Raw genomic sequence first — 24,748 nt, 5'->3', positions numbered from 1 at the left:
ACGCCTGCACCTTCGTCACAGATTGGCTGGACTACCTGCAGTTAATAATTGCATTCCAGAAATGGAAAGGAGTTTAGAATGCACATGTGTTGTACCTTGCTTTGCAGCAAAGGAACACTAACTTAGTATTCCAGACAATTTTAGGATGGCAGAAAAAGAGTCAGCTCTTTGGGCAAATTAAATAGCGTGGCAAAAGTGGACAGATGGGTACAGGGGCCGTGTTCTGTGGGTACCAGGACAGTAAAAGAAGCCTCACTTTCTATCCCTCCTAATGATCAAATGCAGCAAGGAATTCCCTGAGTTTGCTATAAAATTAGCATAGCTAAATGTGCATGAGGGTAGAATGCAGAGGTGCTTGAGATTGCTTGGCACAAGTGGCACAATAAAGCAGTCCAACAGCCAGTTCTATGATGCCACTAAATGGCAGTATTTTTTGCTATCATTATAGCTTATTAAAAACAGAGCAGGAGGGTGTCCTGCACAGGTGCTGCACATAGATTTGCACCAGTGGGGCACTAATGAAGTACAACAGCCACTTCTTGTATGCCACTAAGTTTAGTCAATTTTTGGTATTATAATGTCTTAGTAAGTAACAATGAGTTTGAGTGTGCAATGCAGGCAGACGTGCTGCAAATATCTTTGCACTAGTGGGACAATACAGAAGTCCAACAGCCACGTTTAGGATGCCACTAAGTTCACTCAGTGTTTGCTAGTATAATGGCTTAGTAACAATGAGTTGGAGTGTGCTATGCAGGCAGACGTGCTGCAAATATCTGTGCACTACTGGGACTATACAGAAGTCCAATAGCCACGTTTAGGATGCCACTAGGTACACTCAGTGTTTGCTAGTATAATGGCTTAGTTATAATGAGTTGGAGTGTGCAGAGGACAGGAGGGTACAGTGCCAGGGTTGTGGGGCTCTGGGTAGAGGAATGGAAGCCTGCCTTTCTATTCCCTCCTAATGGGGAAATGCAGCGAGGAAATCCCTGACCTTAGCTACACAGACGCTGTCTCTGTTTTCAGGACCTGTCACCTATGGCTCTGACCCTGCCGGTACCAGCCCTTAAAAGGACTGATAGAAAGTGCTCTCCCTAAGCTGTCCAGCGCTGTGTATGGAGCGCATACAGCAGTATCGGCGATAGGACTCAGGACGGAGCTGCGCCAGTGATGTCTGACACCAAGGACGCAGAAGGCAGATAATGGCGTGCTGGAGGAAAATGTCCGGTTTTATAATGCAGGGACATGTGACATGGACATCCTATCACACATGCCGTTGCTTCTCTGGCTAAAAGTCCACTTAGCTGTGTGTGTGTCTGGGATTGGCTGACATGCTGGCCCTCCCCACTACACGCGCGCGCTTAGGGAAGGAAGACAAGGGAAAAAAAAAAAATGGCGATCGCCATTATCCATACAGCAGTGATCTGAATGCGCTGTTCCCGCACACTATACACTGAAATGTCATAATAGTGTGAGTCACAGAGTGACTTACACTATTACAGCGGAAAGGCAGCTAGGAATTAGCTGTTTTTTTGCTGCTAGAACCGTTCTCGAACGTATCTAGAACTATCGAGCTTTTGCAAAAAAGCTCGAGTTCTAGTTCGATCTAGAACAGACCCCAAAATCACTCGAGCCGCGAACTGGAGAACCACGAACCTAGAACCGCTCTCAACTCTAGTAACCACCAACGTGTCTGTAGTGAGTCATGGCTCATTGCTCTCAGTGAGAGAAACCAAAATTAAAATTTTGTAGTTGTGATACCTTTTTAATGGCTAACTAAAATAAAATATGTTATAAAGCAAGCTTTCGAGACATCTCAGGTCTCTTCCTCAGGCATGGTATGACAAAATATCTGAAGAAACACAAATATATACAGAAATAGGGCAAAGGGATGGCATAATAAAAGGACATTTAAATAAACAAACACAGAGCTTAGAAAGTGAATCCTGAATTAGCTTTGATTAGTGGTGTGAGTTTTATTGTCCCAATATCCATGTAGGATCAGAGGCCTGATGCTTTAAAGGCCCCTTTACACACTGAAACTTTCTAGCGATCCCACCAGCGATCCCAACCTGGCCGGGATCGCTACAAAGTCTCTGGTGAGCTGTCAAACAGGCAAACCTGGCCAACGACGCAACAGCGATCCGGACCTGCAGAGCGACCTAGCTAATCATTAGGGACGTTGTAAAGCAGCTTTTTCAAAGGGAAGTCGCTAACTAAGTCGCTGTAAAGTCCCCTTTACACACTAAAACTTTGCTGCACAGCGGGAAACAAAGGACCAAAAATGATTTGTAGCTATCACAACTTCACAGCAGGGGCCAGGTCGCTGATGTGTTTCACACACTGCAATGTCGCTGGGGAGGTCGCTATAACGTCACAAAACCGGTGACGTTACAGCGATGTCGTTTGCGATGTTGCAGTGTGTAAAGCCACCTTAAGTCTCTGGAGCAGACCTCTCAGATTTTGTAATGAGTCATAAATCCTTCTGTCAGATTGAGTCCTGTGTGAACAGAGTTAAACATTGTGATGAATTTGTATTCCTAGACCCTGCGATGGCTCTGTGATCTGAAGTTGCCTTTTAATATGACAACTTTCATGTGGTTTATCTTGTGTCCTGGAGCACAGAAATGTTTGGCCACAGGTAAATGGGGTTTTTTTGTCTGTAATTGTGTGGCGGTGAGATCTCATTCTTACTCTTAAGCGGGCTTTACATGCTACAATATATCGAACGATGTGTCGGCGGGGTCACGTCATAAGTGATGCACATCCGGCATCGTTAGTGATATCGTAGTGTGTGACACCTACGTGTGACCCTGATTGTGCGTTAAAACGTTGATCGCATACACGTCGTTCATTTTCTAAAAATTGAACGTCCGGTTGTTCAATGTTCCCGAGGCAGCACACGTCGCTCCGTGTGACACCCCGGGAACGATGAACACAGCTTGCCTGCGTCCCGCCGGCTATGCGGAAGGAAGGAGGTGGGCGGGATGTTTACATCCCGCTCATCTACACCCCTCCGCTTCTATTGGCCGGCCGCTGTGTGACGTCGCTGTGACGCCGAACGTCCCTCCCACTTCTGGAAGAGGATGTTCACCGCCCACAGTGAGGTCATTAGGAAGGTGAGTACGTGTGATGGGGGTTTACTCGTTTGTGCGACACGTGGCAACAAATTGCCCGCATCGCACAAACGATGGAGGCGTGTGCGATCGCATACGAGATCGCATATGACATTGTAACGTGTAAAGCAGCCTTTAGTCTCTGTTCTGTTTCGCCAACATAGAGACCCCCAATAGGACATATAGTGCACAAGATTAAGTACACCACGTTGGAAAAGGGACATGTGAATGTCCCAGGAATCTTATAGTCCTTCTGTGCGTTAGGGATCTGTATCCAGTCTTTGATCTCTAAATGATAGCAGGTTTTGCAGCTCTTTACACTGCAAGGATAAGTTCCTCTTCGTGTGTCTGAGGGCATTGAGCATCAAATCACGATTAATTAGAATGAATTGAACACTGGATACTTTTTTTTTTTTTTTTCCAGTTTGAGTAACTATGCCAGGCAGGGGTGATCATTCAACCTTAGGAAGTCATCGTTAAAAGGAAGGTGTCGTCCAAAAAAAAAAAAAATTCAATAACTGAAAACATGTAAAGTATTAATGTTTTAATATTTTGTTTAAATATTATCTGTTTTTAATTGAGAAAAATAAAAAAAAATATTCAAAGTTTGATATTTTCCACTTTGAAACACTAGGGGGAGCAGCTGCTGAAATCCGACTGTAGAAGTACTGTAGAACTAGCTAAAATTACAACTGTGGTAAAAGTGGGCAGAATCTGCTCTCCTGTTTGTGATGTTACAGCTCCCCCTCCCAATCTGGGTGTTTCCAAAAGGATAAGGGAAGATGAAGTTTAGGATCACAGTGTGGAGCCATTTTGATGGTGACCGCAAAGTGATCCTAATCTCTAAAGTGTCACTAAGGACAGCTGCATAGTGCTGCACTGTATCCCGCGCCACATCCCGCGCCGCACTGTCTCCCGCGCCGCACTGTCTCCCGCTCCCCCATGTCCAGTTCATAGCTGGGAGCTCTCTATGTTAGAAAATATGGTCGCTTCCCGACAATCGGTCAATGCACAGAGGGCTGCCATAAATTAGGTGAGTAACTGTCGTTACACACAGCAGATCCAAGATGGCAGCGCCCTGTGTTTCAGTAAAAATAGAATTTAAATAAAAATTAAATAAACAGTGAGTTTAATTTTGTATTAAAAACACATGATTCCATAATACTATTTTTAATGCAAAAATAAAAAAGCACGACACCTTACCTTTAAAGCATGAGCTAGCTTGTGTGTTACACAGGTGAATTTTATGTCCTATGTAAAGCTGCTAAATTTTGATTATGGGGCAAGCCCTTTAAGGAACCCATAAACATTAGTCAAAGTGCGACTGTACCTTCAGAGTTTGGCAAGATTTGTTTTGAGTTCCCCTGACTGTGCGCTGACATTAGATGTCGGTTGGCTGACATCTATAAAGGTCTAAGAGGCGTGGGAAAAATTAAGAAGGAAATGAGGTTATTGGTCAATAGTACTCTGTATTTGTGTGATTATTGTGCTCTTGAATGGCTGTGAAAAATATTGATAGATTTTTTTTTTTTTCCCTTTCCCCGACCGCACCACCAGAGAGGTGTCTACCCATCTTAGGACAGGAAACCCACTGAAATTAAAGGGCAGCACCTATCTTTCACACCTGTTTGGTTTCCTATCCTAGGATGGGAGACCCAGAAAAGCTGTGGCGCTGCCACAGTGATGGCGGCCATCCCAAGGCTGAACCGGCAGGTGGAAGAATGGCGTACCTCCCGTGGCGCCGGAGCTCCGTCTCGGAAGTGTCTCCCAGGGGCTGTGGTTACCTTCGGTAACAGGGCGTAGGCATCGAGTGGTGGATTCCCAGAGGGACACACATCCTCTGCCCTGCATGGTCCGGGTCTGAGTTCCTGATCAGCGGCCTGTGGGTGTTCCTGCAGTGAATGCGCCGGGTGAAGGTCCTGGTCCGTGTACCTGCTTGGCGGCCTGAGGCTGTCCCTGCGGTGTGCGTGCCGGGCGAAGATCCTAAGTGAAGGACACGGTGCATGCGTGGTGCTCGCAAAATGGTGCTGCCCACTGCTGCATGGCTGCCTGAGGACTGGAGCCATAAAAGGAGCGCAGGCTGGGGTAACGGACGTTCACGCCTTCCTCATCAGCCGATCCAGCAAGAGTGCCAAGCAAAGGCAGCATCATGCAGTGGGCTAGACCCTGACGTCCCTCCAGACAGCACCACAGGAGGTAATCACCCTTAAACCTATACAGGGAGAGGATCACAGTGAGGTAAGGCCTTCTGGGGCCTCGGGCTTTCTCGGGCCTTCTGGGGCCTCGGGCCTTCTGGGGCCTCGGGCCTTCTGGGGCCTGGGCCTTGGAACCTCTGGGGCCTGAGCCTCGTGCCTTTGGCTGAACGCCTTTGGAATTGTGCAGTTAGCATTGCGCCTTTGGTCTTGTAACTCGCGCCCTTGGCATTGTGCATCGCGGCTTTGGTCCCGCGCTCTTGGCATTGTGCATCGCACCTTTTGGTCTCGTGCCCTTGGCAATGTACATCACGCATTTGGTTTCGTACCTCGCGCTCTTGGCATCTTGCATCGCGCCTTGGGCCTCTCGTGCCTTTGGTCTTCTGCCTCTGGCCTGGCATCTTGGGCTGCATGTCTCACATCTTGGGTCTTTAGCCTCGATTCCTGTTAGAGGGGCCTTTTACTTCTTGACCTGGGCTTAGCTTAGCCTGATATGCACCATACTCTGATTGACCTAGTAATTCCCTTTACTACTGTTTCAGAACAGGAGTCTAGGTTCATCTACAGTCCATACTCTGGCTAGTCGGGAGTATTCGGCGGTGCTTTAGTTGCTTATGTCCGGCCTCTCATTTTCATCCTATAACATGACATACTATTGATCCCAAGAGGGAAGAAGTAAATTAAGCCGATTAATAGTAATAGCCTCATATTAAGGGGAAGGGTCCCTTTCTGACCACATATGGCAATGGGACTACTTTCTGGACCAATGGCCTATTAACAGAATCTAGTGTGAATAATCTGTGAGGTTTCTGAGAATAAGACAATGCTGCATCTGTCATAGTCTCATTATAGGCGCACTACTCTCACAAGATAAAATACATGGTTACTATTAAACATGGAATGTTAGGTCAGCACTAGACTGGTATAGTGGCAATATCACGCTAATGGAGTATAGTCAATTCTTATATAGGCAGTCTGCTAAGGTCCCGTGTTAGAGGCCTTGGATATAACAAGTCAATTCTTTCCTTTCATATGCATATATAGATATATGTATATATAGAGAAAAAGATCTCTATCTATGTATACACAAACACAAGGGGCTTCTGCTAAGTTTTTAGCTTTGTGATCTTTTTTTTGTTTCTATGGTAACGAATGTTACATCACATGAAAGCCTTATGTGTTTAATATATCTTTTTAAAATTTTGTGTTTGTTGCTTATGGCAACAGTGTTCTACGCACGTGGAAAAACGGTGGAGTCTAATGCGATATTCACAGCAACTGAGAGCAGAGGAGTGATAAAATTCTTGTTTCTGCAAGGTGAGTCCGCAAGGGATATTTATGATGATATGTTGCAGACATTGGGGGTTCAATGCCCTTCATATTCCACAGTTAAGAACTGGCATGCCAAATTTTAAAACTGGCCACTTCGGCACCAATGATGAGGAATGTCCTGGACGACCAAGAATGGTTGTTGTTCCGGATATCATCGATGCTATGCACAACCTCATACTGGAGAATTGACGAATTTCAGCTAAAGCAATAGCAGACATCATGGGCATTTCCTGTGAACGTGTTTGTGTCATGATCCATGAACATTTGGACATGAGGAAGCTATCTGCAAAGTGGGTCCCCAAATGTTTGACAACAGATCAGAGAAGCATCCGAGTGAAAGTTCCCGGTCCATTTGTCAGCGTTTCCGGACAGATAAGAACTTCCGGGATCGACTGGTCACTATGGATATGATCTAGATTTATTTGTATGACCCTTAAAACATGGAGCAGTCAAAAGAGTGGAGGCACAGTTGTTCAACTTGTCCAAAGAAGTTCAGGGTGCAAAAAGCCACTAAGGTTATGGCGTCTGTGTTCTGGGATAGGGAGGGCATGCTGCTAGTCGACTACCTTCAAAAGGGTTCCACCATCAATGCAAGGTATTACATTGAACTTTTGAACCAATTGAAGGCAGCTCTGAAAGCCAAAAGGCGCAGCAAGCTGTCCAAATGAATCTTGTTCCTGCAAGATAATGCCTCTGCTCTCACTGCACAAGCGACCATGGCAAAACTGGCAGAGCTGGGGGCTTCCAGCTGGTTGACCACCCACCTTATTCACCATATCTAGCTCCCTCTGACTGTCATCTGTTTCCAAACCTGAAGAAATATCTCAAGGGTACCAAATTTCACTCTATTTTTGATGCCATGGCTGTTACAGATAGGAACAACCAAAATCCTTCTTTCCAGATTGCCACCTGACGTCACCACAGGCGTTGTCCTTTGACACCTACAGGGACAGGAAAACACAAAAGGTTAAAAGCCCCTCCCACCCCAACCTCCTATGTGTTTTTATTGTCTCTGTAGGGGACGGACGCAAGAGGAATCTTACCGTCGGGATAGAAGGGGTCCAGGCGGATCAAGGGGGGCCTCACTCTCTCCTTCCGGCCTGACAAGCAGCCCCGGGCAGACACCTCTCGAGGAGAGGTCCCTCAGTCTTGCCGGTGGATCAGGAGCTCCCGGCGTCAGACACTTCCCTCGGAGTGAGGGATCTCTTCATCCTGCGTGTAAGCTGCGGCCACTTCTGGTCTTGCACATGGCGTGCGTTCCACGCTGGGCAGAAGGAATTCAGTCACCACAAGGAATTCAGAACGACATCCGGAAGGCGGCTTGGGTTCCGGCATGGAACTCAGAAGGCAGGACCAGGAGGCAACCCGGACCAGGTAATATAAACCTGTGGGCAAGGGACGCTGTAAGTGTCTTTCGTTGTAGTCTGTGTGCACTCCGACAGCCTAGTTATAGAGGAGAGTGCCTGCTGAGACGTTTCCCCTGATGTGCCTCAGGTTCAAATGAGTACCAGTCAGTAGGTTCAGCCCGGAGGAGGGATTTGTCGTTTTAAATAGTCTGAGCCCTTGTATGTTTTAGTTTGCGGGTTTCTCGACGTGCTCTGGTACTATTCCTAAGGCCTCTTTCACACGTTCGTGAAAAACCACGCACATTTTTCACGGACGTGTCAGAGGTGCGTTTTGCCCTCTGTGAGCTGTGTTTATGGCCTACGTGTGTTCTCAGTGTGTTATCCGTGATAAGACACGGAGAACGGGAACTTTCTGCTCACCTGTACTTGGCGTCGCTGTCCGTGGTGCTGATCTTTGGTCTCCGGTCCTGCCGACTCCCCGCTGCTGCTGCTTCCGGCCGCAGTGAAGTGAATATTCAATGAGCATAATGAGCGGCGGTTGGAAGCAAGTGACAGGAGGGCTGGAGAAGGTGAGCAAAGTTTTTTGGTTTTTTTTTTGTTGTTTTTTTTTTCCTTTTCTTTAACACGTGTGTTTTCTCCGGCGCGTGTCACACGGAACACCTCCGTTTGGTCCGTTTGCGTTCCGTGTGACACCCGTGATGCCGGAGAAAAATGGACATGTTGATGTGTGAAGCACACGGACACACGTATGCTCCACGCGTAAACACGGTCCATGGTACAACACGCACGTGAGCGCAGACCCATTTATTTTAATGGGTCTACGTGTGCCCGTGTCTCCGGTACGTGAGGAAAAGTACCAAACACGTACCGGAGACAAGGACGTGTGAAAGAGGCCTAAGAAGGAGTCTGCTAAAAAAGCAACAGGGAAGTCTAGACGGTGTGCTGTATGCAGTGGGAAGTTGGCCGACAACTATGTCAAAAAACTGTGTGAGGCCTGTATCGCCAAACTGGTGTCAGAAGAACAAAAGTCCTTTTTGACAGATATGAGAGCGATGATTTTGAGGAGGTGCAGACCACAATGTCTAGAATGATACCCCAACAGGAGCCCTGAGGAATTTCCCAAAAAGACAGTGCTGGGAAGTAGAGGAGTCATCTGAGGATTAAGATCCCTCTTTTGATCCAGGAAGAAGGGAAAAGATACCTTTTCTCATCAGAGAATACGGATGAACTCCTGCAAGCAGTCCGAAGGACTAAGATGGTGGAGATGGAGAAACCTCGATCAATCCAGGACGACATGTTTGGGGGCCTCAGATCCCAAAGAAACAGAGTCTTCCCTGTTAACCAACACGTCCGAGCCATGCCATGATCATGGAGGAATGGGAAGAGGCTGAGAAAAAGCTGGTGATTCCCCGGGACTTTAGGGCTCGTCTTCCTTTTGAACCCGAAGACTTCAAGGCGTGGGAAGATGTTCCTAGGATTGATGTTCCCATAGAAAAAGTGGCTAAGAAGACATCCATACCCTTTGAGGACTCCTCTGGTCTTCATGACCCAATGGACAGAAAGGCAGATGGTCTTCTAAAGAAGGCATGAGAGGCTTCAGCGGCCACTATTAAAGTTAATATTGCAGCTACTTTGGTAGCTAGATCTATGTCTAGGTGGTTGGATGTCTTGGAATCTCAGATCAGGAGTAAGACCCCTAGGAAAGCGGTATTAGATTCTGTTCCCTTTCTAAAGATGGCCACGGGGTTTATAGCGAATACCTCAACAGAATCTGTAAGGTTTTCTGTTAGGAATGATGCTTTAACAAACCCGGCCCGCCGTGCTATATGGCTTAAGACCTGGTCAGGAGAGAGACCCTCAAAAAACAAACTTTGTTCCATCCCTTTTCAGGGCTCCGGGTATTTGTTCCATGCTAGATGGCGTCCTGGAAAAGGCTTCAGATATAAAACGGGGATTCTCAGAAGAGAAATCCCATAGGCCGGTGCCCTCTCGTAGGTTTCGGTCCTTAGAGGGACAAGTCTACAAAGGGAAAGGGAAATCTGGGAGATGGAACTACCCAAAATGGAGGAAGGATAGGAACCCCCAATTTGATTCCCGGAGAAGACCAGATAGATCCTAACGCCAAGTACATAGGCGGAAGACTGGTTGATTTTCTAAGGGAGTGGGAAAATGTATACTCCAATCCATGGGTTCTCCACACCATAGCTCATGGACTCCAGATCGAGTTTTCACAATGCCCTACAGATTAATTCTCACACAATCCCGTTCTCAGTCCATTGGCAACAGTCTTTGGACTGATGAAATGCAAAAACCTTGTTGAGTATGCAGGCGGTAATTCCTTTTCCAGCCCCAGAACAATTTCAGGGTCATTATTCAACCTTTTTTTTCTGTAAAAAAAAAAAAATGTTGGGCGATTTCGGCACCATAAAAAATTTAAAACCAGTGGGTCAGATACAATAAATTTCGAATGGACTCCTTCAAGACAACTATTCCCCTTATCAACACAGATTGTCATGGCCACTATAGATCTAAAAGAGGCCTATTATCACATACATCCAGACTCACAAAACCTCCTAAGGTTTGTCTTTGAAAGTATTGTGGAAAGGTTCTCCACTTTCAGTTCCGGTGCCTCCCCTTTGGCCTGTCCTCTGCTCCCCGGACGTTCACAAAGGTGATGGCAGAAGTGGTCGCTCATCTCAGGCAAGAGGACGTGGCAATTGTACCTTACCTGGACGATCTTCTACTAATAGCAGACTCTCAGAAGAGTTGTCCCATAAGGTAACCATTACCTTACAGCAACTGCGATCTCTAGGGTGGATAATAAATATTTGCAAATCAAACCTCCAGGCATACACCAGAAAGGTCTTTCTGGGAATTTTGCTGGATTCCAGTTTGAGAACCACCTTTTTGCCAGTGCAGAAGGCAGAAGTGATCAGGAACAGAATCCAGGTCTTGAGACAGAAGCAAAGAAGCACGATCAGGGAAGCCATGAGCATTCACGGTCTGATGACATCATGTATCCAAACCGTCCAAATGGAGCCAATTTCCCTCCAGGGATCGGTTTGCCTTACCATCTTAAGGAGACGCTGGGATTGTCAACGGATCGGAATAACGTACAGGTCGGAGTTCCCTGGGATTACTTTCCTTGTGACACGCTTACTACCGTCAGTCAGTTGGGTTGGGGTGCCCACGTAGGCTCCAGATGCTTCCAGGGAGAGTGGCCCATACAGATGAAGAGCAGGTCTTCAAATTTCAGAGAGCTAAACGCCATCTGGCAGGCCCTCAGGAGGAATCGGGAACTTTTCCGGAATCAGCATGTCAGAATTCTATCCGACAACATCACGGCGGTGTCTTTTCTTCTTTTCTCTGTCATCAGAGAGGTTTGAGGCATCCCGCTCTACAATCTCTAGCGACGGAAATCTTTTGTTGGGCCGAAAGGTCAGTGCTTTCCAACTCAGCAGTACATCTGAAGGGATCAGAAAACTGCCTTGCACACTATCTCAGCAGGTGCAGGATAGATCCCTCAGAAAGGGAAATGGAAGAGACGGTGTTCCAGAGTCTAGTCAACACATGGGGTGTCCCGCAAGTGGACCTATTAAATTCCAGAAAGAATGCAAAAAGACGGATACTCTTCTACCAGAATCCAAAAGACAATTTAACCACGGTAGATGCCATGTCCCAGACTTTGGGACATGAGTCCTGCATATGCATTTCCTGCACTGCCACTGATTCCCAGAGTCCTCAGGAAGATCCAGCAGGACAGAGCCAAAGTGATACTGAGAGCGCCTTATTGAACGAAAAGGAGCTGGTTCGCGTTGCTAAAGAACCTCGCCCTAGAAGACCCTATTTTTCTTCCCCTGATGGAGAATCTTCTCAGCCAGGGACCAGTGCTTCACCAGGGAATACAACGGCTACACTTAGTCCCTTATTCTTCAGGATCCAGGCCAATATCAGAGGAAGTTATTTCCTCCCTCCAGGCGAGCAGGAAGCCAATAATAAGGACCATATACAGGAAGGTCTGGAAAAAGTTCTACTCATTCCTGGGCAAGAAACCGTTGGACAGCGCATGTCCAGGTATTCCGAAGATTTTGTAATTCCTTCAGATAGATTTCAATATGGGTCTAAAACAGAGTACGTGGAAGGTTCAGATTTCGGTCCTTAGCATCTTCTTTGATGCCCCGCTAGTTTCCCATCCATGGGTCTTAAGATAGTTTCCCATCCATGGGTCTTAAGATTTGTGAAAGGTACTCAGAGGTTGAGACCCATTGTGAGATCTTTAGTAACTCCTTGGGACCTGGGTTTGGCTCTGAACGTACTATGCGAACCCCCTATTTGAGCCTACTGATCAAATCTCTATCGACAAGTTATCCGTCAAAACTGTGTTCCTAGTGGCCGGGTCGACAGCCAAAAGTATTGGGGAGATACAAGCCTTATCCATCAGAGATCCTTATCTTCAAATCGTAGACGATCTGATAATTCTGAAATTGGATTCAGCTTTTCGTCCCAAGGTTGTCTTAAATCTGGAACAAGAAATCATCCTATCCTTCTGCAAAGACTACAAAACCCAGAAGGCGCGTCAACTGCATTCCTTGGATGTCAGATGGACGGTGCTATCTTTTAGAGGCCACCCAGAACTGGAAATTGGACTCTAGCCTGTTTGTACAATTTCGGGGGCAAAAATATAGCTAGGAAGGCCACAAAGCTATTAATTCCACTTTTATATGTTGGTAGGTGAGGACCCCTCGCTAAACTTTAGGGCCCACTCTACTAGGGCATTATCCATCTTGTGACAGAAAAAGCAGGCGCCTCTGTCGAGCAAACCTGTAGAACAGCCACCTGGTCAGGACGCAATACCTTCTGCAGGCATTACAAATTGATGTCCTTTCCAACCAACAGACCTCGTTTGGTAGGAAGGTGCTGCAGGCTGTATTCCCCCCCCCCCCCCCCCCCCCCCCCCCCCCCCCCCCCCCCACACACACACACACACACACACACACACACACACAAATTTTGAGTTTTTCTTTGGTATTTTCCTGTGGGGCTTTCATGTGGCGACCTGGAAAATAGGAATTACAACCTACCGGAGCCCATCATGATAGCACCCTTATTTCCCTACTTACATTTTTTATACACTGTGTGCATAATTATTAGGCAAATGAGTATTTTGATCACATGATATTTTTAATACGTTGTCCTACTCCAAGCTGTATAGGCTTGAGAGCCAACTACCAATTAAGTAAATCAGGTGATGTGCATCTCTGTAATGAGGAGGGGTGTGGCATGTAGGGTGTTGTGACATCAACACCCTATATAAGGTGTGCTTAATTATTAGGCAACTTCCTTTCCTTTGGCCAAATGGGTCAGAAGAGAGATTTGACGGGCTCTGAAAAGTCCAAAATTGTGAGATGTCTTGCAGAGAGATGCAGCAGTCTTGAAATTGCCAAACTTTTGAAGCGTGATCACCGAACAATCAAGCGTTTCATGGCAAATAGCCAACAGGGTCGCAAGAAGCATGTTGGGCAAAAAAGGCGCAAAATAACTGCCCATGAATTGAAAATCAAGCGTGAAGCTGCCAAGATGCCATTTGCCACCAGTTTGGCCATATTTCAAAGCTGCAACGTTACTGGAGTATCAAAAAGCACAAGGTGTGCCATACTCAGGGACATGGCCAAGGTAAGGAAGGCTGAAAAATGACCACCTTTAACAAGAAACATAAGATAAAACGTCAAGACTGGGCCAAGAAATATCTTAAGACTGATTTTTCAAAGGTTTTATGGACTGATGAAATGAGAGTGATTCTTGATGGGCCAGATGGATGTTCCAGAGGCTGGATCAGTAAAGGGCAGACAGTTCCACTCAGACGCCAGCAAGGTGGAGGTGGGGTACTGGTATGAGCTGGTATCATCAAAGATGAACTTGTGGGACCTTTTTGGGTTGAGGATGGAGTGAAGATCAACTCCCAGACCTACTGCCAGTTTCTGGAAGACAACTTCTTCAAGCAGTGGTACAGGAAGAAGTCAGTATCGTTCAAGAAAACATGATTTTCATGCAGGACAGTGCTCCATCACCTGCATCCAACTACTCCACAGCTTGGCTGGCCAGTAAGGTCTAAAAGATGAAAAAATGACAGAGTCCCCTTGTTCACCTGATCTGAACCCCATAGAGAACCTATGGTCCCCTCATAAAATGTAAAATCTACAGGGAGGGAAAACAGTACACCTCTCGGAACAGTGTCTGGGAGGCTGTGGTGGCTGCTGCATGCAATGTTGATCATAAACAGATCAAGCAACTGACAGAATCTATAGATGGTAGGCAGTTGAGTGTCATCATAAAGTTAGGTGGCTATATTGGTCACTAATTTTTTGGGGTTTTGTTTTTGCATGTCAGAAATGTTTATTTCTAAATTTTGTGCAGTTATATTGGTTTACCTGGTGAAAATAAACAAGTGAGATGGGAATATATTTGTTTTTTATTAAGTTGCCTAATAATTCTGCAAAGTAAGAGTTACCTGCACAAACAGATATCCTCCTAAGATAGCCAAATCTATAAAAAAAAAACACTCCAACTTACAAAAATATTAAGCTTTGATATTTGAGTCTTTTGGGTTGATTTGAGAACATAGTTGTTGATCAATAATAAAAAAAAATCCTCTAAAATACAACTTGCCTAATAATTCTGCACACAGTGTACTTAATGTGAATTAAACGTATGAAGGAAGCAATAATAAAATTGTGTTGTACCCCATCCTGGTGTAGTACTTGGGAAAAGTCACTGAGAGGAGGTCGGGGTGGGAGGGGCTTTTAACCTCTTCAACTCCTGTGGTGCTGTCATGATGTGCTCCTGGAAACCTCATTACCGGCAGGTTGTAATTCTATTTTTTGCTAGAATATTCAAGCAAATAAAGAGGCATAAAATGTAACTTTTAATCTAGTTTATATTTAAAAGCTTTTTTGATAAGCTAGTAACCCAAAGCTCACTGGACTGCTGATAACAACCGCTTCAAGTACAACGTCCAGGGAGCCTATGATATATAACAAAAGAAACAAAAAAACAACATACATAAAGAAAAGTGAGTATGATAATCTCACTCAAGAGGAGACAGTGGTCCCAATTGATGAGTGCCAAAAAAATTATCAAACTTAACTCAATATAAGAAAAATCATATAGTGTGAGGTGGTCTCAAAGAGGAATCCACCAATATAGCAGCTTATTAACAGAATGAGTTATAAACGGTCTCACCCATTCATCGCAGCTTGGGGTATACAGAACTTCCTCTGTGGGTCCTCACAGCATCCAGCTGACCCTATAATATCCCTGAGGAAAACTAATGTCTGTTACCCCAATAGCTTCCGCCCTCACAAGGGCAGACCACATCTAACCCTCTCTTAGTGCCCCTACAATGTTCCTGGCCCTCGTCCCATTGGAGTGCGCAGCATGGGGGATGGAGCACGATGGGGGGTGCGCAGCATGGGGATGGAGCACGATGGGGAGTGCGCAGCATGGGGGATGGAGCACGTTTGGGAGTGCGCAGCATGGGGATAGAGCACGATGCGGAGTGGCGCAGCATGGGGGATGGAGCACGTTTGGGAAGTGCGCAGCATGGGGGATGGAGCACGATCGGGAATGCGCAGCATGGGGGATGGAGCACGATGGGGAGTGCGCAGCATGGGGGATGGAGCACAATGGGAAGTGCGCAGCATGGGGGATGGAGCACAATGGGAAGTGCGCAGCATGGGGATGGAGCACGATGGGGGGTGGGCGCAGCATGGGGGATGGAGCACGATGGGGAGTGTGCAGCATGGGGGATGGAGCACAATGGGGAGTGCGCAGCATGGGGGAATGGAGCACGATGGGGGGGTTCGCAGCATGGGGGGATGGAGCCACGATGGGGGGTGCGCAGCATGGGGGGATGGAGCACGAAGGGGGGTGCGCAGCATGGGGGATGGAGCACGATGGGTGCGCAGCATGGGGGATGGAGCACGATGGGGAGTGCGCAGCATGGAGGATGGAGCACGATGGTGAGTGCGCAGCATGGGGGATGGAGCACGATGGTGAGTGCGCAGCATGGGGGATGGAGCACGATGGGAGTGCGCAGCATGAGGGATGGAGCACGATGGGGAGTGCGCAGGCACGATGGGGGGTGCGCAGCATGGGGGATTGGAGCACGATGGGGGGGTGCGCAGCATGGGGGATGGAGCACGATGGGGAGTGCGCAGCATGGGGCATGGAGCACGATGGGGGGTGGGCAGCATGGGGGATGGAGCACGATGGGGGGTGCACACCTCCCCCCAAAACACACACACACCGCCACACACGCACTGCACAACACACCACACACACACTGGGAACCACTAACACCGCCCTACACAGACACCCACACACACAGACAACGCCGCACACACACAACACACAAACACTGCGGCACACACAAATATACGCACATACCGCACAACACACACACTGCACAAAACATACCTCCCCCCAAAACACACCCCACACCCACACAAACCGCGCAACACACACAACGCTACAGACACACAGCGCTCCACAAACAACGCAACACACGCAACACACAAACACCGCTCTCCCCCCACCACACCCAGACAACACCCAGAACATGTACAGCGCCCCACACAAACACTTGGTAACTACACACAACAACATTATATATATATATATATATATATATATATATATATATTGTGAGACGGTGACCGGGGTTATCTATGACGGCCGGTATGTCTCGCCCCGGTTGTGCTCACTCCATGATAGAAAGCAACTCCACTCCAGGGTTAATGCTGTTTCCCGGCAGGCTGAACGAAGGGTTAATGCTGTTTCCCTACAGGCTGAACGAAGGGTTAAAAAGGAAACAGGACCAAGGGCGGGGTGTGCCTGGTGTGAGGGAGTGAATACAGCTTCCTGAGTTTCTGCCGGAGAGGCACATATGTATTGTAATGGACTCTTGTGTGACTATTAAACCGGCTGTTTTGAACTTTGATGCCTGGATCCCGTGTCTTCTGCTGCGCAGCCGACCGCGTTACCTCACAATATATATATATATATATAACAAAAATCATACATTAACTACACAATACGTAAATTCTAGAATACCCGATGCGTAGAATCGGGCCACCTTCTAGTCTAATATATAAAGCTGTGTGTGTGTGTGTGTGTGTGTGTGTGTGTGTGTGTGTGTGTGTGTGTGTGTGTGTGTCCGGGATTGGCATCCGCACCGTCGCAGCTACAGCTACAAAATTTTGCACACTCACACTTCTGGACCCCGAGAGCGTCATAGGTTATGTTTTGAGGGGAAATTTTAACCCCGCTCTTTAAAGTTATTCGCCAAAAAACCTGCCTCCATTAAAGCGAATGAGCTCGGAGCCACAGTGCAGCCAGAACTTCAGAAGAATGTGCAGCCACGCCCTTATATGGAATGTTGGCGTGTCACAATGCAGCCAGGGAAAGAGACAGACACAGACAGGGAAAGAAACAGACAGACAAGGTAAGAGACCGATACAAAGAGATAGACACAGACAAAGATACAGACTGACAGGGAAAGACAGGGAAAGAGACTGACAGGGAAAGACAGGGAAAGTGACAGACAGGGAAAGGGACAGACAGGGAAAGGGACAGACAGGGAAAGGGACAGACAGGGAAAGGGACAGACAGGGAAAGGGACAGACAGGGAAAGGGACAGAGATAGATAGACAAAGAGAGAGAGAGACAGAGATATATATACAGAGGGGGAGACAGAGAATAGGAGAGAAACAGAGAGACAGTTACTATCCCGGGCAGCGCCGGTTGCTATGTTGTCAGGCGAAATTTTAACCCCGCGCGTTCCAATTTACCAATCAATTTTGCCCCTATCTACATAATGTGGAAAAAGTGAAACGAAAAGTGTTGTGGGCAAATTGACAGCTGCCAGATGTGAACAATGGGGACTTAAAGAATCAGAGCGGTGGCGCCAAAGAGTATATACCGTACAGTTGCTAAGGTGGGAACCCGACATGGGATACTCACCACACTCGGGGATATGAACACACAAACAAAATGCGCCGCACACTACCACGTACTACATATACCACCCTCAGCACACATCTCACCACACATACACCAACCTCGCCACATAATCGCCCTAAACACACACAAGTCTGGTATTATCCTTCAAAAATAAAAATCTGATTAATAAGCAGCCAAACTACAAGAACAACAAATGTACCACATAGGAAATACGGCAGCTGTCAGTCACATGACCTGTCTATATGTGTATGTGTGAGCTAATATATACTGTCAGGGGGAGAGCTTTCTGTTGCCTGGAGATTAATCAGGCTGCCAATAGCAACCAATCACAGCTTAGCTTCTATTTTGCTACAGTTAATTAATCTGAGCTCTGATTGGTTAATATAGGCAACATTTTAATAATTACATTTCTATCTGTTTTGTGGTTTTTGTGTGCAGAATACATTTTTGTTAATACATTCTATTTTGTTAACAGCAGTTATTAAACCGGGTAATACAGCTAGTGTATGTATGTATGTATATATATATATATATATATATATATATATATATATATATATATATATATATTATATATATATATATAATATATATATATATATGTGTACAGTACAGACCGAAGGCTTGGATACACCTTCTCATCAACTATTAAGAGGAGACTTTGTGCAGCAGGTCTTCATGGTACAATAGCTGCTAGGAAACCACTGCTAAGGACAGGCAACAAGCAGAAGAGACTTGTTTGAGCTAAAGAACACAAGGAATGGACATTAGACCAGTGGAAATCTGTGCTTTGGTCTGATGAGTTCAAATTTGAGATCTTTGGATCCAACCACCGTGTCTTTGTAGAAAAGGTGAACGGATGGACTCTACATGGCTGGTTCCCACCGTGAAGCTTGGAGTAGGAGGTGTGATGGTGTGGGGGTGCTTTGCTGGGGACACTGTTGGGGATTTATTCAAAATTGAAGGCATACAGAACCAGCATGGCTACCACAGCATCTTGCAGCGGCGTGCTATTCCATCCGGTTTGCGTTTGGTTGGACCATTATTTATTTTTCAAAAGGACAATGACCCCAAACACACCTCCAGGCTGTGTAAGGGCTATTTGACTAAGAAGGAGAGTGATGGGGTGCTATGCCAGATGACCTGGCCTATACAGTCACCAGACCTGAACCCAATCGAGATGGTTTGGGGTGAGCTGGACCGCAAAGTGAAGGCAAAAGGGCCAACAAGTGCTAAGCATTTCTGGGAACTCCTTCAAGACTGTTGGAAGAACATTTCCGGTGACTACCTCTTGAAGCTCATCAAGAGAATGCCAAGAGTGTGCAAAGCAGTAATCAAAGCAAAAGGTGGCTACTTTGAAGAACCTAGAAGATAAGACATATTTTCAGTTGTTTCACACTTTTTTTTTTAAGTATTTCATTACACATGTTTTCATTCATAGTTTTGATGTCTTCAATGTGAATCTACAATCTACAATTTTTAGAGTCATGAAAATAAAGACAACTCTTTGAATGAGAAGGTGTGTCCAAACTTTTGGTCTGTACTGTATGTATGTGTGTATATATATGTGTGTGTGTGTGTGTGTGTGTGTGTGTGTGTGTGTATATGTATATATAGATATATAATATATACATACACATATATTATATTGTGAGGTTGCACCCCGCAACCTGGGGCTCCACTAGCTTGCAGCGTTGTGAGCCAGCTTCAGCAACACAGGTAAACAGTCTCTTCATAAAAATTCCAGTAGTTTATTTAAAACACTCCCAGCATAAACTGCTCTTAAACATTAAACAATCCACATACCGTGGGCTTCCAGACCATTACAGACCATCACAACTTTCCCCACTCTCTGGCTCCTGCCAGCGTACACCTCTAGCCGAGGTTCCTTCCTAGCATCCAGGGCTCTCTGCAAACTCCGGTCTGTCTCTTCTCCAGGAGAGGTTCGGCCCTGCAGGCACAGCCCCAACCAGCCTGGCTGCAGTCACCTTCCAGTCTCAACCCAGACTGAATTCCAGACTCTGACAGTCTCCCAAATCGGACTGGACACACCCACAGGTGGAGGTCTGTGATTCTCCAGACCTGCACATAACACTGGCATTGTTAAAGGGAACCTAATCCTGAAATGCAGTATCAAGCCTTTTGGAACTACAGGTCCCATAGCAACCTCTTCAGCTTTATATTGCAGGGACCTTCTCCACTGTGACACATAATGACCATTTACCACATTGGTGGTCGCTAACTCACATATCCCCCCCCCCTCAGTTCATACTCGTAGGGTTGAACACTTGATACCCTACAGGGGCCCCGAGACAGGGCATCAGTGTCACCTTGCCCTACCAGTCGAGAGGCCCCTCTTTGTCAACCTTGAGCTTCAGCTCTCGACATACTGTCTGTCACTGTCCCTGGCCTGAAAGCGGTCGCCACCTCACACTAACTTGACAAAGTTTCTCTGCAATTTTCTGTCTTTCAAGACTCAATTGCTTTAGTTCTTCCAGGTATCCCAGGCGGTATTCTAGGAGAACTCGTACATGTTCAACACACTCCTTTGTTCCCATAATGACATATGGAACCATACCTACCTCACAGGGTATCCTGGCTTCATTATAAATATCAAGTCTTAAGGGTACTTTACACACTGCGACATCGCTAGCGATCTTGTTAGCGATGTGAAATTCTAGATCGCAAGTGCGATCTTTCGAGATCGCACATAGGTCATTTTACGCATGTGCGTTCTCGAAAGATCGCACTTGTGATCTAGAATTTCACATCGCTAACGAGATCGCTAGCGATGTCGCAGCATGTAAAGTACCCTTTACTCTCGTCACACCGGACGTATCAACCGTCTCCTGCATGACTTCTTCCATTTCTGCCAATTAACTTCTTGATTAGTTCTCTGGGCACTTGTGTGACTTCTTCCACAAACTCCAACAGCCTTTGAGCTGTCTTCACTGCTTCTGCAGTTTTCCTTTAGACTCAGAATGTTCCACTGTGTTCTTCTACTTTAACAGCTGTAATACCTGGAACCTTCCTGGCTTGCTGAATGTTACTTCTCAGCACTCTTATTGCAACCCCAATTAACGGTTTCTTCACAACCACCACTTCCTGAAACGCTGCGGTGAGCTGCTTCATATGCTCCAATCGTCTGATGTCTTCTTCCATTTTTGTAGAGATGAGCCACTTCGTGCGAAGACACCGTAGGTGCATGCCACTCAGGATAGCCACACTCTCTTCTTTGTGACATCACTTACAGAGCACATCACCAACTGACAAGACTCTGGGGCAAAGTACACTTTATAGGCTCCTACGGCCGTCTTGAATTTTTTCATGTTCCGCCTCACTGGCACAGGCATCTCTCAAGTCTTCTGGCACCTCTACCATGCACTTAAAGACTAGATGGGTTCCTTTATGTTCAGTGACATTAACCTGTTCTTTCTGTCTCTGGCATACATCTTTATTCTTCACCAAAGGCTCCATATCTCGAGTTACACACTCCTCAGGTTCAGCTTCAGCCACAGATCCTTTGGGTTTCTCGCTCTTTTTAACCAAGATAATCTCTGTCTTCCATCTTGAGCTTACCAGGTAGGGTCCTTCATTCAGGCTCTCAGGCTCTGATGAGACCTCTGGTCCAGACTTCACCTCCTCAGAGGCTCTTTTCACTTCTACAGCACCAGCTGTCTCTTGGGTCTTCACTGCATTACCTTTAACTTCTTTGTGGGTCTCTGCAGTGTCACCTTCAGTCTTATCCTCTTTTCTTGCCAGGTGTCACACCCTTCAGCGTGGTACTCTGTTCCTCTTAGAACTGTGGCACCGGTTTCACCATTCATCACCCCAACACTGAGTAGTTTACTGGTCTGCTCACCATGATCTCTGTGGATTTTTACTCCACCAACACTTTCCAGGATTCCTTCTCCTGTATTACTCTCTAGAATGTCATCTCCTACAGCGTTTTCCAGGATTTCACCTCCCATAGCGCTCTCATCCGACAGACCATCTGCTTCATGCTTGGAAATTAAAGGAGACGCCACTGTTACAGATTTGGTTGGCTCCTTTTCTGCACTTTCACCCTGCTGATTTCTGTCGTTACAATGTGTCAGTCCAGTCTCTGATTCCTCATACTTTTGCAGGACCTCGCTGTCTGACTCTACACTAGCGGTTGTTACTAGCAACGAGCCTTCCTCAACCAGGTACTTTGCCTTCTCTGCCCCCTCAGACAGTATACCTTGCGCTACTTCTCGACGCTTATTACGTCTTCGTCTAAGGGTACCATAGCGGGATGGATGAAGGAAGCAGCCTATTTAGCTCAAAATAGGTTAGCGCCAGATGGTCTGCACAGTCCACCAGGTCAGTGGCGACTTCATGGGCTGAGAGGGCGGACGTGCCTCCTGAACAGATTTACAAGGCAGCAACCTGGTCTTCTCCTTCCACCTTCCTTAATCACTACAGATTAGATTTGTCATCCACAGTGGATTTAGCATTCAGTAGAAGGGTTCTACAACCGGTGGTCCCTACCTAGGTGCTATCAGAATCTCTATGGGGGTGCTGTTGTGGGGGAAAGGAAAAATCTAAGTTACCAGTAATGAGTTTTTCCAGAGTCCATGACAGCACCACTGCTTTCCCCCCTCCCACTTTTATTTTCTGAGTTCACACTCGAGTGTTGCAAGCCACAGTTTGCTAGCGGCATGATGTGTGGATGGTGGTATGTATTAATATGCATTTCTGGTATTCCTCTCTGGCTCTATCACCTAACTGATGCGAAGTGCCGCCCTTTTATTTCAGTAGGTGTCCTGTCCTAAGATGGGTGGACCTCTCTGTTGGTGCTGTTGTGGCCTCTGGAAAAACTCATTACCGGTAAGTAACTTAGATTTTGTACATGGCCACTGCTTACTGTGTGCCTAAATGCAAGAATTTAGTCCATTTGCAGCAAATCTGCAACAAAGATTCTATGGTCAGCTCAGGCTCCAACTTGTATTTTGGAGTGGCCTGCACACCGCTGTGGTTTCTGTGTATTAGGGGAAAATTATATAATCTCTCTGTAGGGTGTCTTTCCCAATTGGGTAAGCCGGTTGTACCTTCTCTGTCTTTGGTGCCTTATTCTTAATGATACTAATTATATAATATTTAATGAGTTTTTGCTCTTGGTTATGAACTTCTTTCTTTGTATTACAGGTGAAATTAATTGGGGAAATAGGCAATAGTCATGGTGTTCTCATCACTTCGTATTCCAATGTTCGCCTTATGCAGGAAGAACTGCTAAAGTATCACTGGCACTATCTCATCTTGGATGAGGGGCACAAGATCCGTAATCCTAATGCAGGTGTAACAATGGCGTGCAAACAAGTGGGTATACCCGAAGCTGCTAAGAGCTTAGGCTCATTATTTAGTAATGTTGTGCTGCTGAATAGCTTGGACATCATTTTATTTTTTTCTTTGTAGTCTAAGACAAATGTTCTGTGCTGATACATTTCTTTCTAAAAATTAATATTAGGAAGTGAAGATTAGTTTTTCTGGAGAGTTCCAAATTCTTGCCTAGGTATACAGTTAAAAGGGTTGTCTGGTGAAAACAAATCACCTATCCATAGCTTAGGTGATAACTTATTGATTGGTGGGGGTACAAGGGTTGGGATGCACACAATGCAGCAGAGCACTATTATCCCCATTAGAATGGAGCAGCAGTGTACATGCTCCCCCAATGCATGCATTCGCTATGGGGTAACTGATCCTTTTGTTCTCCTGTACATAGGCTGCTGACGGATGAGTCTCAATAGCAAATCTCTGATAGAGAACAGAGTAGCACCCGGCAGAGTGTCTATTGGGTAATCAGGGACATCTAATTTGTTTGAGGTCTTTGGAAATTATAAAGCAAAAAAATCTGTCTGTTTTACTATTGATTAGCACAGTTCTTTCTTTTCAGTTTCGTACACCACATCGCTTAATTCTGTCTGGTTCTCCAATGCAAAATAACTTGCGGGAGCTATGGTCTCTTTTTGACTTTGTCTTCCCTGGAAAACTTGGTACCCTCCCTGTGTTCATGGAGCAGTTCTCTGTTCCCATCACCATGGGGGGTTACTCAAACGCTTCCCCTGTTCAGGTATGGCTTTTTACACAATGTATTCGTTTATGTCGCCAAAACTTATCCTGCCTTTATTTATATGATAATCTTTCTACGGATTTGTGACATTAATGTTTTGTATGTATGAATATTTTTAGCTAGATTGAGGCAGTATTCTCTGGAGTTAGTGACCTTGTTTATGTACGCTGCAGAGTGACTATTAACCTCTTAACGACACATGACATACTGGGTACGTCATGGGTGATGTTGGGGTAATCACCGCCGGCTATGGTCTCTTTTTGACTTTGTCTTTTCTAGAAAACTTCGTACCGTCCCTGTGTTCATGGAGCAGTTCTCTGTTCCCATCACCATGTGGACGTACTAACATGCTAATGACGCCGCACATAACTCACTGTTCATGGCGGCCGGTGGAGGATGGATGTGCACTGGTCATGATCCGGAGTCTTTAGCACTTTCGGTCATGCGCACTGTACCTCACTGAAGCCAGGAAGATTACACCCGATATCCGTTTAGTGCGCATGATCGGAAGCCTCGGGTACTCGGAATCATGCGCACTGCGCATCCATCCTCCACCGGCCGCCATGAACAGTGAGGTATGTGCGGCGTTGCTGCGTATTTATTACCATGCTAGTACGCCCACAGGGGCGTGCTAGCATGCTATGTGGGCCGACT

General features: G+C 46.3%; 1 protein-coding gene across 1 annotated transcript in view; it reads left to right on the top strand.

The window, feature by feature from the left end:
- ERCC6 (ERCC excision repair 6, chromatin remodeling factor) overlaps positions 1-24,748 on the top strand; it is a 248,919-nt gene that overhangs the window by 117,033 nt on the left and 107,138 nt on the right. The window contains 2 exon segments of the mRNA XM_075349123.1: positions 23,173-23,343; positions 23,918-24,094. Coding sequence (XP_075205238.1) covers positions 23,173-23,343; positions 23,918-24,094 — 348 coding nt within the window.

This window comes from Anomaloglossus baeobatrachus, chromosome 5 (assembly GCF_048569485.1).
Source record: "Anomaloglossus baeobatrachus isolate aAnoBae1 chromosome 5, aAnoBae1.hap1, whole genome shotgun sequence".
NCBI lineage: Eukaryota > Metazoa > Chordata > Amphibia > Anura > Aromobatidae > Anomaloglossus > Anomaloglossus baeobatrachus.
This window is presented reverse-complemented; position numbering and strand designations above follow the sequence as displayed.